The sequence below is a fragment of the Pseudoliparis swirei genome, chromosome 5, assembly GCF_029220125.1.
Source record: "Pseudoliparis swirei isolate HS2019 ecotype Mariana Trench chromosome 5, NWPU_hadal_v1, whole genome shotgun sequence".
Lineage (NCBI taxonomy): Eukaryota > Metazoa > Chordata > Actinopteri > Perciformes > Liparidae > Pseudoliparis > Pseudoliparis swirei.
Window position 1 is genome coordinate 16705797 of NC_079392.1, and position 16769 is coordinate 16722565.

The following is a 16769-nucleotide window of genomic DNA, read 5'->3' on the forward strand; positions in this document are numbered from 1 at the left end:
GTCTTAAAAAGTAGAATGGGAGCCAGAGCCTTTAGTTATCAAGCTCCTCTTTTATGGAACCAGCTTCCAATTTCAGTCCGGGAGGCAGACAGTCACCTCGTTTAAGAGTAGACTGAAGACTTTCCTCTTTGACAGAGTTTATAGTTAGGGCTGAATCAGGTTCACCTGGTCCAGCCCCTTGATATGCTGCTATAGGCTTATAGCTGCCGGGGGACGTTTTAGGATGCACTGAGTACCTATCTCCTTTTTTTCTTTTCTCCTTAAGGATGAATTTTCATCTCTCAATCACATGTTACTAACTCTGCTTTCTCCCCGGAGTCCTTTTGACTTCACGTCTCATGGGGTCATCGGACCCTATGAGACGGCATAGATCCTATCTGCCTGATGGATCGAGGTCTGGGTCGTGGAATTCCTGCTCCTGACTACGCCACTGTCCTGTTGAGACTCCGCCCACTCCTCCTCCCCACCGCCATCTGCCTGATGGATCGTGGAGGTCTCCATCGTGGAATATGCCTACGATGAACTATTCATACTGTCATATTCATTGAATGCATTTTAACTCTAAATCTATCCATCCTGGAGAGGGATCCTCCTCTGTTGCTCTCCTGAAGGTTTCTTCCCTTTTTTTCCCCCTGAAGGGTTATTTGGGAGTTTTTCCTGGTCCGATGTGAGGTTTTGGGGCAGGGATGTCTTTGTGTACAGATTGTAAAGCACTGAGACAAATTTGTAATTTGTGAAATTGGGCTATACAAATAAACTGAATTGAATTGAATTTTAAAGCATTAAATACCCTATAATTCCTGTGAGCAGCAATAAAGATCGAAACTTTTTTATTAAATGCAACAGCAAACAAAACACAATATTAGCATGAAAAGATGGCAAACTTCATATATTTTAGGAAAAAAACATTTTAATTTAAAGCCTACATTCTCTATGATCACTGGTATCTACCATTCAGAAAGGCGCAACAGCATTTCCTATGTCCACACATCAGAAGATAGATATGTAAACAATCAGCACACAAATTAAAACAGAAGCTACTGAAAACATGCATCTAAAACAGCAGGTCAGCAACACATTGGTACAGGAGCCTGTGATGGTTTCGCTTCCAGCTGGAGTTGAATTTCAATTCTGTGCGATGTCGTGAATACAGAGGCCTCCTCTTCATGCAGAGAAGTAAGCAGAAGCTATGGAGGGCTTTGTTCGTGGAGGGAACTCTAGCAAGAACAATAGAAAGTCAATCAAAAGAATTTCAAAGTAGCATTTCGGTGGGGGGTTACACTGCTAATGCTGGAAGACACAATGTCATTGTGATGAGCGGTTTACCTTTGTGAAGTACATTAGATGACAGACCATAGACTGGGATGCTATCATCTCTCCTCTCAAAGTACTTAGAATCTAGACCTGCAGAGTCTCCACTGAGGACGATAAGAACAGTGAAAATTAGATGCATCCCAAAAGTTTAACTAAATTCCCCGACAAACTTGGCCGACATGATGAAACAGAGCTGACTTTGAAAATCAAACCTCCTTTAAAGCTTGAATAAGAAAGTGTCAAGTCAGATGCTCGTACTCTATAGACTGAATGTATTGTATATTGTGGAAAGAAAGAATATACTCACGTGTGTCTGATGGTTTGCTGCACTGATTGCTGATCAGGAGATGCTGAACTTTTCCCTGCCTGAGGGAATCAGCATTAAGGTACATTTCTAGACTTAAGGTGACAGCGTGGCAGTACTGCTCATGTGAACTACACAGTACCTTCAGTCCTGTTGTGGTGGATATAATGGAAGGCTTTTCCAAAGGTTCAGGAGACTGGGACTTTCTGGAGAGCTGCTTTTCATTTAGCTGCTTGTTCAGCCAATTTATAACTAGAAAAAGAGCAAAAGCACAGAATATTGAGTGTGCTAAATAAGCGACAGGGTCCTTTGATCTTTAAAGTATCATCATTACTTTATTGTATCAGTGGGAGGTCTAATGTCCCACATTTTGAAGCACTGCAGTTCACTTGTTTGATGGATCTTTAAACTATTACATCTTTCTCCTGATAAATCAAGTATCACAATTAAATAAATTACTCTGAGCTAAATGTGTGCATCAGGTATGGAAATGGTCAAGTATTGCCAATAAGGCACCGAATGCTGGACATCCGTGGACCTCCGGAGCTAAGTAGTAGTCGGAGTGTGTAAACACACAAATTATTCCAACATGTCTGATCCATGTGTCGTCGTCGTCCCCCCTCCCCATAGTGAAAAAAATGCTCACCATTCTCATTCGTCTTCAACACCTCTCTGCTTTCATTTAGGTTCTGTATTGTTGTCTCATACTGCTCCTTCAGTTTTAAAACCTGTAATACACAAATACAGGACAATACAAACCAGATTATTAGAATTTGATACTTTATAAAGTTGCACAGATATGAAACTTAACTGATCATTCACACATCATGTTGTGGCTAATAATATTCAATTCAGTTTATTTTGTATAGCCCATTCTCAAATTTCAAATTTGCCTCAGAGAGCTTTACAATCTGTACACATACGACATCCCTGTCCCAGAACCTCACATTGGATCAGGAAAAACTCCCAAACAACACTTGCACGGGGAACAAAAGGGAAGCAACCTTCAGGAGAGCAACAGAGGAGGATCCCTCTCCCCGGATGGACAGGTGCAATAGATGCCATGAGTACAGAAGGACACATTTCCTGTTTCCGGTTGCAAGTCATGTTGAAATGTATGTGCTGAGGTGTGTGTGTTCCTGCTCCCACACTGTACTCCTATAGGAATATATAGTCTGAGGGCTGTTTCTCCTCTCCTCTCTACCCTCATGTTGTGCAGTCATCTTTCACGTCTCTTCCGGGAGTGAACGCTCGCGCGTTTAGCTGCCTCTGCTCTCCGGTTGTCTTAACTGTAACTGTTTTAATGTGTTGTACGGCGACCTTGAGTGCCTTGAAAGGCGCCTTATAAAATAAATGTATTATTATTACATTATAGTTAAAACACATTCAATGAATATGACAGAGTGTATGAATAGTTGATAGTAGGCATGGACCACGATCCAGTCCTCCATGATCCATCAGGCAGATGGAGGTAGAGAGGACTGGGCAGAGCATCAGCAGGGCCATTGCATCAGACCCAGCCAGGTCCAATGGACCCTATGAGACGTGAAGTCACAAGGACTCCGGCGAGAAAGCAGGGTTAGTAATGTGCAATGGAGAGATGAAAATTCATCCATAAGTAGAGAGAGAAGAGGATACAGGTGCTCAGTGCATCCTAAAACGTCCCCCAGCAGCTTATAATCCTATAGCAGCATATCCAGGGGCTGGACCAGGGCAAACCTGATTCAGCCCTAACTATAAGCTCTGTCAAAGAGGAAAGTCTTAAGTCGACTCTGACATGAGGTGACTGTGTCTGCCTCCCGGACTGATGGTGGAAGCTGGTTCCATAAAAGAGGAGCTTGATAACTAAAGGCTCTGGCTCCCATCCTACTTTTTAAGACTCTAGGAACCACAAGTAGCCCCGCATTTAGTGAGTGCAGCTCTCTAGTGGGGCAATATGGTACTACAAGCTCCTTAAGATATTGGAGCATCACTGATCAAGGCTTTGTAGGTCTGGAGAAGAATTTTAAAAATGATTCTTGATTTTACAGGGAGCAGAGCAGCTAATACAGGAGTAACATGATCTCTTTTTTTAGTTTTAGTGAGAACACGAGCTGCAGCATTCTGGATCAACTGGAGGGACCTAAGAGACTTATTAGAGCAGCCTGATAATAAGGAGTTGCAGTAATCCAGTCTCGAAGTAACGAACGCGTGAACAAATTTTTCAGCATCTTTTTGAGACAAGATGTGCCTGATTTTTGAAATATTACGTAGATGAAAGAATGCAGTCCTTGAGATTTGCTTTACGTGGGAGTTAAAGGACAAGTCCCGATCAAAGATAACGCCGAGATTCTTTACAGTGGTGTTGGATGCTAGAGCAATGCCGTCTACAGAAACCACATCACCAGATAATTGATCTCTGAGGTGCTCAGGGCCGAGTAAATTACTTCAGTTTTGTCTGAGTTTAACATCAAGAAGTTGCAGGTCATCCATGTTTTTAAGACATGCTTGAATTTTACTGAGTTGGTTGGTCTCTTTGATTGATAGATATATCTATGTATGTAACATCTGCATAACAATGAAAGTTTATGGAATGTTTCCTGATAATATTGCTCAAAGGAAGCATGTATAAGGTAAATAAAATTGGTCCAAACACAGAACCTTGTGGAACTGCGTGACTAACGTTGGTTGTCATCGAGGCTTCATCGTTTACAAATACAAATTGAAATATTAATGTTGGAAAAGCAGAATGTAAACAAATGCTTAGATATACGAATATTGTACATTAAGAATGGTAGTTGCTGTTCATTCTGACATGACATCTATTGCTTCCGTCCATCCGGGGAGAGGGATCCACCTCTGTTGCTCGCCTGAATGTTCTGCTTTTCTTCCCCCCTCCATTTAAAAAGGGTGTTCTTACTTTCTCATTTAAGGGTCTAAGGACACACGATGCCGTATGTTTTACAGATTGTAAGACTAATTTGTGATATTCAGCTAATAAAAATGAAATTAACAATTAAATAACAGTGGGGAATAGGAGGCATTGTCTGCTTTCAGTCTGTGGGGCAGACAGTCACCTCATTTAAGAGTAGACTTCCTCTTTAACTCTGCTATTGGTTAGGGCTCGCTCAGGTTCACCCATGTCCAGCCATTTGATCAGGGGTGCTCAATAGGTCGATCGCGATCGACCGGTCGATTGCGGCGACCTGCCAGTCGATCGCGGCGTAGTATGGTAGATCGCATGACATAAAAAAAACAATTTGGCCCGCCCCCGTCACTTTCTCTATAGCGCCACATTACAGCAGAAGCATGTCATTTCTGTCTCTACGTGTCGCGTTAGCAGTCCTCTGCCCACCGTCTCGTGCGCCGCAGAGCTCCGACACCGGTTTGCGCGCATCGGGACGGAGCAAAGAAAAAGTCACTAGCACCACCCCGTGGTCCCACATTCATAATCCGTCATATTCATTGAATGCGTTTATGTAATGCTGTTCATTCTGTACACATGACCTCTATTGCTTCTGTTCATCCGGGGAGTGGGATCTTCCTCTGTTGCTCTCTTGAAGGTTTCGGCCTTTTTTTCCTGGTGAAAGGTTTTTTGTTTTTTCTGATCCGACTCCTGATTGAACAGCATTAGCACTGTGAAGAAGAAGAATCCTACATAAATGAGGACGTACCTGTTCATCTCTGGTTACGAGCTGCTGCCGAGTGCTCTGCAAATCCTTTTCAACACTCTCAAGTTTTCCTGATGTGTCTTGGAGGAGCTTCTCCTGTGACACAGTCACAGTGTTTTTCACTTTTATTTTTCCAACTAGGCCTCGAACCTCTCCCTGCAACTTCTTAATGATACCGTTAGCCTGGATTCAAAAGGAGGAGAAGGATGTCAGGCACTGGAATGGGCAGTATCGAAACATAAGGACTCCATCCCATTTATATCAATGCGGTTAAGATAAATAACAGCAACCTTTCTTTATATGATGCATAAAAGAAATCTATGAAAAGAGGCCACACAGCCAGTTCTTATAGACACAGTAAGAGGGATACTGACGTTTAACAGTTATCTCTTTATGTCTTGACTTGTGGGGTTAAACCACAACAAACCTTTATCAGCTCCTCAGACAGGGATTTCACCGTTGCCTCAAGGTTTTTGATCTGAAGTTCTTTACTTTCAGCATTGTCTTCCATTGATTCCTAGAAAATTAAAAACCTAAGAGGTTAAAACACACACACACACACCACAATACAATCCCAACAGTGAAACATGGTGGTGGCAGCATTATGCTATGGGGGTGTTTCAGCTGCAGGGACAGGACGACTGGTTGCAATTGAAGGAAAGATGAATGCAGCCAAGCACAGAGATATCCTGGAAGAAAACCTCTTTCAGAGTAACCTGGACCTCAGACTGGGCCAAAGGTTCACCTTCCAACAAGACAATGACCCTAAGCACACAGCTAATACAACAAAGGAGTTGCTTCGGCGCATTCGGCATTGGTATGTTGCAACAACAACAAAATGATTGGACCAAATACAGCCAAATTTGATTGATTAAAAAATAACAATAATAATTTTAGGTTATTCTAATAATTTTATGAATTTAAACATGTAGTATATTACTCCAGACACTCTTGTTACGTTGCATGTCTGCTGTCACAGGTCAACGTTAGTTTCTTGCAAATTGTTCATATATATTAGCCATGGTTGCCAACTGCACTGATGCTACTACACGCTCGAGTTATTGTATAGTGTAAAGGGAGGAACCCCATAAAAATCCTGGACACAAAAATTGTGACAGTTTAACTTTTGAACATGAGACTATTCAATATGATATAGTTCAATCTATTCCCATGCATAATGTGTTGACAAAGAAATGTTTTATTACGTAGACTTAGAAGTAAAAGCAAATCTAACAACCGCAGAGAACAGCGTTAGAATACTCATGATGGAGCATTACATCACCACCAAAGCAGCAGAAATTGCTTAAAGGTAGGGGCAATAAAGAAACATTTAGGAAAACTATTTAAAGTGACTACAAACTACAGTTTGACCATTTTTTCTTTCACTTACGTGCCTTAACGGCAGTATGTGGAGTAATTTTACACACTCATCAGAACAGCAACATGATCATCCTAAAATAACTTGCTTCGGGGAGACAAATAGGAACCAGGACACGGTGCAGTCTTGACAAAGCACGACAGGAAGCTGAACTTCTACAACTCCACATATCAGTCATCCTTCCAAACTGCCCGAGGGAGGGGGCCGAAACGGAAGCTAAGATAAGCCAGCTAGGACCTAAGGCTACCCAGCCTGTTCCTGGCTGTCTGATGTCCAGTAGCAGAAAAATAAGAGGCGAACCCAGCAACAAAAGGTCGCTGACTGTTGAGCAGAGACACGGCACCATCCTCCACCCCGGGTCAAGCTGCACTTGACGGCCGGACAACAGGACAGAGACCAGGACTTTGGTAGGACCAGAGGAGGTGGACTGTTTTCCTGAATGTTGAATGCCCAGCTGCTTTGAGTCATCTAAGTCTGTTTTAATTCATTTATTGAATCTAGAGTAGCGAGCAGATTGACACGGAGCAGCGCGTGCGCTCTGATCGCACGCCCTTTTAATGATGTATCGATACTAAAAATATGCTAAATCATATCGTTTTTTACGTAGGGATACCTTGTTAGTATCGATACACCGTGTAGCATTACAGCAGTAGATGTAGCGGGCTGACATTCAAGCTAACCCCCCAAGTGCTGTCGGCATCTTAGCGCTGATTGGCCAAGTCTCGACACGTCCCATCAAAGCTGTTTTATTGCGAAGATCACCACTTCAAATTTGTTTACGTGTCCTACTCCAATCTCATAAACGCTGACCGGCCAGTTGACACCCCCCCCCCCACCCCAAAACAAAAACTCTTCGGATCTACACGATTCACGTGGATGACATATTTTGATTTCAAAAAGAAAATAACTGCCCTTCGAATCCAAACTGTGTCTGTGATATTGAGTATCTTTAGCTGTCGTTTCGGCTGTTCAGGTGATCAAAACAATAACCCAGCTAAAGTCCCTCTTACCTTCTGCTGCTGAGTAGCTTCTAGAACCTCTTTTGAGCGGTGCATGAGCTGTTCCTTATCTTTGATCTCCTGTTCCAGAACAGCCACTCTCATCTGCAGCTGGCTCACCAAACGCTCCTTGTCATGGATCTCAGTGTCTAGAGAGCTGTTCTCCCTCCTGAAAGACAGGATCTGCTGCTTGGACCGCTGGCACTCCTACACACATAACAAAAGAAAAAAAGTCCCACCGTCAATCTTTTTTATGAAATAATCTGCATTATCAACAGAGGTGGACAAAATAACAGAATATGTACAACAGGGAACAGGAACCCCACAATCCAGTATGACTGCTCATTTAAAAAAGGCCAGTTTGTACCATTTCTGTTAAAAGATAAACTGTTTAACACCCCCCCGTCATCCAGCCTCCCCATGCACTTACCTCCTCTGCACCCACAAGCTTAATTTTCAGGTCTCTGATGAGAGACTCGTTTTTGTACTTCCTCTCGGTCAGCTCTCTGCAGGAGGCTTCCAGCTCCGTTAGTCTGCTGTGCAGCTGCTGGCTGCTCCTCTTATGAGAACTCTCCAGCTCCTGACGGAGCAGGTCCATTTGCTGCTGAAGTCTGCTCTGCAACTAAAGACACACCACACACACCTCTCTTACAAATCCTGATTCAGAACGCATCTCTTTGTCGTTCACCCAGAAGCTTGGTTAGTTCCACATAAAGAACTAAAATATTTATATCCAGTGGTCATTTGAATAAAAACAGTTCAAATTATTAGAAAAATAAAAGATTGTATCATTATTAATAATAGTCTTAGTAGTTTTGAAGGACACCTATTAAGCTAAATGCACTTAATGGCAGTGTGTGTAGTTGATATATGGACCTGGAATGGACTGTAATTGTGTAGATATTATCTAGTCTTCCGACCAAAGCGCTCGTCATCATTCCCCCACTGATGGGAGGGGCTAAAAGTGCCACCTGCCCATCAGGGGTATCGAATATTCATACAGCGTAGACACATCTACGGGAGACATTTGGGCTCAAGTGGCTTGACCAAGGACACATCGACATGAGCAAGTTTAGCCGGGGATCGAACCACCAATCCTGATTGAAAGATGACCCAGACATGGACATCTGAGAAAAACAGATGTTCATACTGTATGGAATTTTACAAATATATACATCATACCTTGGCTTGGTTTTATAACTACCTCTGTTTAGCTAGCACCAACGTGCTGGTACCAGGAAGCTGCCTTGAAAGAAACACCAGCTAAAATAACCTAAATTATATTTGGTCTTTTGCACTGTTTTTTTATTGTTATGCAACAAGAAGGTTAGGTTACTTTATTTTCACCTGTAGGTAGACTTGGTTCGCAGTGAAAAGTGAGGCATTCATCTCGAGACACATTACAAATACAGACACCAAGACAGACATGATGATAAAAGTACACAAAGCCACAAATCAGTGCACTGTTAAAATTATAATTTGTTGACCTGAATTATGGCTGCTGTTTTTATACCGCTTTGTTCTACACCGTGGTACTAAATAACTGTCTAGAAGGGAGAAGTCGAAACTCCCTGTGCAAAGGGACTCTGGGCTCAGCTGGGACTCAACAATCAGCCTGCTAAACCATTTCACAATCTGATGCAGAGACTTTCTCTTCTATAAAGATAGGCCTCCAAACCATGAGACCAAAGAAAAAGCTAAAATTGATTCAATAAAAGCACGATAAAATAAGGTCATCATGCATTACATGACATTTATTGTTTCTGTCAATCCGGGGAGAGGGTTCCGCCTCTGTTGAAGGTTTCTTCCCTTTTTTCTTTTCTTTCTGTGAACGTTTTTTTCTTCCATTTCTTGGGAGTTTTTCATGATCCGATGTGAGCTCCTGGAACGGGGATGTCGTATGTGTACAGATTGTAAAGCCCTCTGAGGCAAATTTGTGATATTGAGCTATATAAAATAAATAAACATCAGCAGCCCTCTGTTAATGGAGCCCATGATCTGGACAGTTTAAAAACATGTTATGGCTTTGCTACTTTGAATTATGTGTACCCAATGTATGAGAAGGCTGCCCTTTATCACAGGTCCCGTTTGTGATTTTCATGGACAGGATATTCAGGCTCAGCCAGGTGGTGGAGCAGGTCAGGTTTGGGGGTCTCGGGATCGCCTCTCTGCCGATGCAGATGATGTGCTCCTGTTGGCATCCTCCGACCGTGACCTCCGGCATTCACTGGGGCGTTTTGAAGCCAAGTGTGAACCGGCGGGGATGACAGTCAGCACCTCTAAATCTGAGGCCAGGGTGCTCTGCCAGAAACCGGTGGATTCCTCCCTCCAGGTAGGGACAGAGTGCCTCCCCAAGCGAAGGTGTTCAAGTATCTCGGGGTCTTGTAAGTATCTCGGGGTCTTGTAAGATGGAGCGGGAGATCGACAGGCGGAGCAGTGCGGCTGCAGCAGTAAAACAGGCGCTGCACCGGACCGTCTTGGAGAAGAAGGAAATGAGCCGAAAGGCAAAGCTCTCAATTTACTGGTCGGTCTACGTTCTAACCCTCACCTAAGGTCACAAACTCTCGGTCGTGACCGAAAGAAGGATGCTGTGGATACAAGCGGCCGAAAAGCGTTTCCTCCGTAGGGTGGCCGGACTCAGACTTATGCTGTGTTGACACCGAAAGCGACGCGATTTTTTCACGCGACCGAATCCCATGCAAAGTCAACGTACAGACGCGCATGGTTGCAATAGACACAACATTTTTCAAGGCGGCGCGTTTGGGGCGACGCGATTTGGGGGGTGCATTTTTCACCTCTAGTTGAAATATTTCAACGTTGAGCCGATAATTTCGCAACTCGGGCCAATCAACTCTTGAGTTGCTCCGTGCGTCATCACTGTCTCGCTGTTATATCAGAACAAGATAGAGGACAAACAAAAGAATGCAGATATAGCAGTTTGTTTTTCATGTGACATATTCCACGCTCTGTCGGCTAGTGAGAGTGTGCTCACCTGTGTGCGCACGTGTCTGCGCGCATCGGAGCTCTGCGGCGCGCGAGACGGAGAAAATTACAGGGTGGCGGGCGGAGATTTCAGGGGGGCGGGCCGCCACCCTGATAGAATGGTGGGGGAAACACTGACCGCCCGGACCGAAACGCAACGCACATTTCGGTGCTTGCTTTCGGTGCTTGCTTTCGGTGCCTGAGCCGATTGAATTTAAAAAAAAATATTGTTTTGAACTTCTCTGGTGACTCCGCCCTGTCAGCAGGTTACGATAGCCTCTCATATTTAACTTTGAAAGCGGAGGCATGCGCCGCGTTTGACTGCGTGAGGCCGGTGCCGAGCACACCAGCGTCAGGCTGGGTGCGATGGAGAGACAGTCACCGGTCCCCCTGAACACGCGGAGACCGATGATGACGAGCAGCCGTAACTCAGATTAGTACCGGAACGTTGATTGCAAGTCTTGCATTCATAAAAGTAGGCCAACAAATAATAAATTAGCCATTATAACCATGTTTAAGCTAGCTCGTGGCTCGTAGCTAGCGCTAGCTACGAGCGTGACAGTCTGCTAGCAGATGTGTAGGATGTACAGCGATCCTGGCTGTATACCCAGTGTTACCGGGAATATAATTACGGAGGAATAAAGACCGTGGGGCATCACTTTGTTTCAGTGTAACTCTCGCTATCAGAAGCAAAACTTCATTTGTCACATGTCATCTTCAGTACCTCTAATTGGTTGTTCTCTTTGCCCATCAAAACAGTGACAGGATTAACCCTATAAGGTCTGCACATGACAACACATACATACATATATATACTAGGGCTGCAACAACGAATCGATAAAATCGATTATTAAAATAGTTGGCAACGAATTTCATTATTGATTCGTTGTGTCGCGCGATTATTACGGCACTCAATAAGTCGCGGAGAAAAAAAAAAGTTGAGTTGAGCGCAGAGCAGGAGAAACCAGAGCGGAGCGGAGGAAGAGGAGAGACAGAACGCTGTGTTGTGAGAGCCAATCAGCGCTGAGCTCCGCTGTTGATGAATCTAATTGGCTGCTGCTGCTCTCGTGGCGCTGGATGCGGAAGTTATTCACGTCGTCGGAGACATTCACGGTGCTGAGTGCGCCTACGGGTGACGTTATGAACCCAGACACCAGGGCGCTACATGTTACGACGTCTGTGGCATTTCCACAAGAAGTACAACATAGAAAAGTGTTTATTTTTCCATGGCCAATTTCAACACATTTTTTCCCAAAATAAAATTAGTAAAATTATCAGGGATTGGCAGATGGAAAACTCGTCGTGCTGATCTCCAAATTGCATATTCTACTGAATATCGGTCAATAACAATATAATAAGTCCTCGAATGCTGATGCATTAGAAACAAGGTGTGTGCATATGAGTCTTACCTCTACAGCATTCTCCCTCTCAGATTTTAACTCCTGACAATGACGGCTGGACAGAGAGCTGGTCTGACTTGTCCACTCTGAACGCAGTTTGTCCAACTCTTTTGTCTTCTCAGACAGCGTCTGTGAGAGAAATATATGCACTATGAATTAAAGCAGTTCACTCCCATAGATTGACAATACTTGTATAACCTTTTTCCACCGAAACAGACAAAGTGCTTCACATGTGTCCTCTCCGTCACACTCATACGCTGTGATTGACGGAGCTGCCCACTGGGTTCAGTGTCTTGTCCAAGGACACTGACACCTCGACAAGCCCACCCTGTGATGCGTGGACGACTCGCACCCTGAGCCACAGGTAGTTCATTTTTCACAAAACATTGTTTACATGTACACAATGTGTTTTGTACATTCTTTAGTTTATACGGCAATAGTCATAGGAAATGCGAAGTGAAATACTGTTGAAAAGAACAGCTGTCTCGCTTGACAACAAAATGCACATCCAACTTACATTTCCGAGACTGTGCCAAAAAACTACACCCAAAAAATGCCTCAATTATCGGATAGGAACAGTGGACTCTAATCGACTCATTGACTGGGAGGTCTGAGCTCTCTTATCGTTCCTTGTTTTAGACTTTGGGGAGCAGTTGAAGCCCTTTATGGGTCACTGTGCTGCATACAGCAGGTTTGCTATTTTCTTCACCTTCATATTTCTTTTCCTTTCTTCATGTGATGCAGCACACAAGGTGCATCTGTCAAAAAGAGCACACATTCCAACCAATATCTGGAATAAAATTGGCATCAAAGTTTTGTTTTTTGTCTTTTCTTTAACAAACATCCCTCCATTCCCATAGTCTTAAAAAATATGCATTTTTGTATTCTATATTTATTTAATTGTTCAGTTCATTTCAATTTGATTAGCCGAATATCACAAATTAGTCTTAAAATCTGTACATAGGGCATCCTGTCGTTAGACCCTCACGTATTGCCGAGGACCCAAGGTAGCGCAGTTAAATGTGAAGTTATGAAAAAGCGGTTCGCCAGTAAGCTGCCATCAGGAACAATAAGCACTCAGTCGTTCTGATTAGATACTCCTTCAAAATTATTATTATCAGTTAGGAGAAGGAAGTATTGAGAGGGGTTCCTATTAACTGCATGCACGTCGCACTCATTTTTAACTGAGTAACAACCCACAATTATACATTTTTCATAGGGTAACACAACAATGTGACCCATTTACAACTTGTAAAACTAATAATTGTCTATCCATCCATCCAAGATTTGCTTCCTCTTATGGGATCGCGGTTGGCAGCAGGCCATATCACAGTATTTACTATTATTAATCTGAATATTTCTATTAGGTCTAAAATTGACTAAAATATGTATAATAATCAATCGTTTTTTTTTTTTTACTATGTTCAAGTCATCTATAGTGTTGATTTGCATGAAACCAAACATGATTAGGAAAAAATGATAGCATTTCTATTGATAGAAAATCTTACATTAGTCACAATATTAAAAAAAAAAGAAAAAAGGAAAGAGTACGGCGAATACCACCATCTACTCCGCGAATTGTGTCTCGATGACGAGCGCTTTCAGTTGCAAATCCGACTGAGCAAGAGTCAGTTGGAGTTGTGTTTCGATATAGAATTATAAAGCTCTTCGTAATTAAATACGGCTGTCTCGTCGGGAAAACAGGAAAGAAAGCCCGCCTCTTGCTTGATTCGATTGGCTGCCTTGGCCGAGTGCGACATTGATGAGCAGTGCGCCTCTGCGTCTGACGCTTAAAGTTGAGAATATTTTAACTTTTAGGCGCACCTGAAAAGCGCTAGAAACACGCACCGCGCGGCATTTACAAGGCGCGTCTGAAAGGGGTACCATAGGGAATCAATGATTTTGCTAGCGACGCGTTTTTGAGAGTTCCGTCTGGTGTTATCGAGCCCAAACAAATTATTTTAAAGTGTTCAAATGTCAGAGCTGTTTCTGTCAGAATGGACTATTAAGCTGCACCCTGCAACCAAAGGTTGCCATGGTGATGCCAAGTGGCTTCAGGCTGGGAGTGTTAATTTCACAGGGATGCACCTCTCACACTCAAAGATAATAATAATAATCATTTATTTTATATAGCGCTTCTCAAGTCACCCGAAGTCGCTTTACAGAGTGCAGAGTCCAGTAGTCATCCATACATCCATCTATCCATTGCTTCATTTAAGAGGGAGGACACATGCTGGGAGTTTTAACAGATTGACAAAGTCCCCGTTTCGTGTCCTGAGCACGTTTTATGTTTTTTTCAAAAATGTCCATTTTAATGAAACTTCAAAACATTGCTGAATATTTAGAAAAGTTTTAATAGGATGTGAACGTTGGATGTGAAACTTTTGAAGTTTGATTAGTTTCTAGGTGAATGTATGGATGAGTAGATAAAAGCCAAACCTGTTGGGCATAACTCAGCTGCCTGGACAGATCCTCATCAGTCTTCTGAAGCTTCGTCTCTAAGACCTGCTTTTCTGACTGAAACATTGAGAAAACATGTATGAACAAACATGACTTGAAGACAAAAGGGCTTGGGTTACGTGAAAAACATTATGGAGGATTCCACTGAAACTGTATATATATATATTGCTTTTTGCAAAACGGTTATTAACAGTCTTTCAACCACTTCACCAAAAAAGCAGAAATCAAATTTCAACTAGACAAACCTCAGTTTGATCACTTGAGTTCTACAGTATTCTGGTAAATGAGCCAACCTTAAGAGAGGAGAGACACACTGCCAGATAGTCTTTAATCTCTTTATCAGAGCCATGAACAAGCCTTAAAGACAAGTGGTTCAGGTGTTTGAATGCATTTGTCTCGACAACACTGAAGTTGGCAGGGCCTTCAAGCACTAGAGATTCGCTGGACAAGTGAAGGAGAAACCTGTGGAAAAGTAGAACATGTCATCATGTAGATTCTGTTTTTTTGTTACCAGACAAAATATTCGATATGTATACTCTGTAGTATACATATCGAATATTTTGTCCATCCAAGAGATACAACTTAATCAACTGATAAAAGCAACCACATGCATGTCGAGTAGTTACACATTACTAGAGATAACTTAAGAGTTATCTAAATAGACTAAGTTTTCTTTATACCTCACAATATTTATGGAAAATTAAATTAATGCAATGGAATTACTAGGACTGATACAAATCCTTACACAATGTGAAGTTAGGTACATTTAGTAGAACATTGTGTTGTGTGTATCGGTGTTCTCCATACCTTGGATTGTCTGACTCTTGCTCAGAATAACACAGATTAAGCAGGTCAATAAACTTCTGAGGAAATGATGCAAAGTCTATCAGCAGCCTCTGTTGGACTTTCAAGCTACACAAACAATATAAAAAGACAGACAGATTGAAGAAATCAGTTCATGACATCCTGAGTTCAAACATTGAGCATTGTAATTTTTAGAGCTCTACTAGTACTTACCTTTGGAAATCTTCTTCTGATATAGAGAGGTTGAAGAGAAAATACGGATCAGTATCATCAGTTAGTCTCACTAGAAGATCCTAAGACAAATAAACACAAACAACTGGAGGTTAAGTGAGCATGAAGAAAGCCGTTAGCATTTAAACAGTTAGACTGGGAAATGAAGTGGAAGGAATAGGTTTAGGCTGCAAAGAGTCTTTCCAATGAGCAGACTACTAAAACTACACACAAGAATTTTTATATTGTTGTGCAGAACTCCAACTCACCCTTTTGTGTACTGGACTGTTAGTCAACTGAAGCTCAATGGTGACACAGATTTTTGCTTTCCTGTAAAATGAAGTTAAAACCTATAAACTGCTTTATAATAATAATAATAATCACCTTCAATTTTATATAGCGCTTCTCTAAATACCCGAAGTCGCTTACAGAGTCCAGAGTCCAGTTGACATACACACACTGAAGTATCTTGACACACAAGTATTACACACAGTCATACCGGTGGTGGTAAGCTACATCAGTAGCCACAGCTGCCCTGGGGCAGACTGACGGAAGCGAGGCTGCCAATCAGCGCCTAAGGCCCCTCCGACCACCACCAACATTCATTCACATCCATACGAACCGGGGTTCGTATGGATGTGTTTATGCAAATCTGTAATTTATACAAATATGCATGTATGCACGTGTATGTATATATACAGTTATGTTGACAACGGTTTTCAGTTGTGTTTGAACGTGCATGTGAAAAATGCATGCTCTACAAACACATACAAACAGAAACACCAAATAGATTATATTTGAAGAATGTTGGGCCAGTTTGTAAGTGTGGCAACTTAAGGTCGGTCATTATTCTTGTTAATGTAGCGTTACACCATCACGCAATCAAGTGACTGGTTAATGTACACCAAGCGCTAACTTTGTATATTCATCTTTTGTTGCCAACAAAACCACACGATCTTACTCGTCTGCCGCTGAACTGACTAACTTAAGGTCACGTGAGTTAGGTTTAGTTCAAATAGGTGGTACTCTCAGGTCAACGTCCAGTCTCACCTCTCCTCGCAGTCCCTGCACCTCACGTACACTTGTAACGCTTTGCTGAAGAGTTCCTCCATGTTGTATCGAACCGAAACAAGTCTTTCACCTGGGTAGTAAACTGACTCGTTATTCTGAGAGGCCTCGGCTTCCTTCCCACGGAGACTTGACTTTTTAGTATTTCTTCTTTCAGAATTTTTGATTTGGCGCTTTTCAGCCGCCAACTGAAACGCCCTG

General features: G+C 42.5%; 1 protein-coding gene across 1 annotated transcript; it reads right to left on the reverse strand.

The window, feature by feature from the left end:
• Positions 1 to 813: 813 nt before the first annotated feature.
• Positions 814 to 16769, reverse strand: sass6 (SAS-6 centriolar assembly protein). The gene is made up of 16 exons (XM_056414824.1): positions 16551 to 16769; positions 15770 to 15830; positions 15504 to 15583; positions 15294 to 15398; positions 14780 to 14948; positions 14466 to 14543; positions 12036 to 12155; positions 8075 to 8266; positions 7657 to 7851; positions 5696 to 5785; positions 5272 to 5451; positions 2265 to 2346; positions 1761 to 1870; positions 1622 to 1680; positions 1327 to 1418; positions 814 to 1217 (listed from the first exon to the last, which is right to left on the reverse strand). The coding sequence occupies exons 1-16, from the start codon at positions 16610 to 16612 to the stop codon at positions 1165 to 1167; spliced, it is 1728 nt and encodes a 575-aa protein (XP_056270799.1). The 5' UTR covers positions 16613 to 16769; the 3' UTR covers positions 814 to 1164.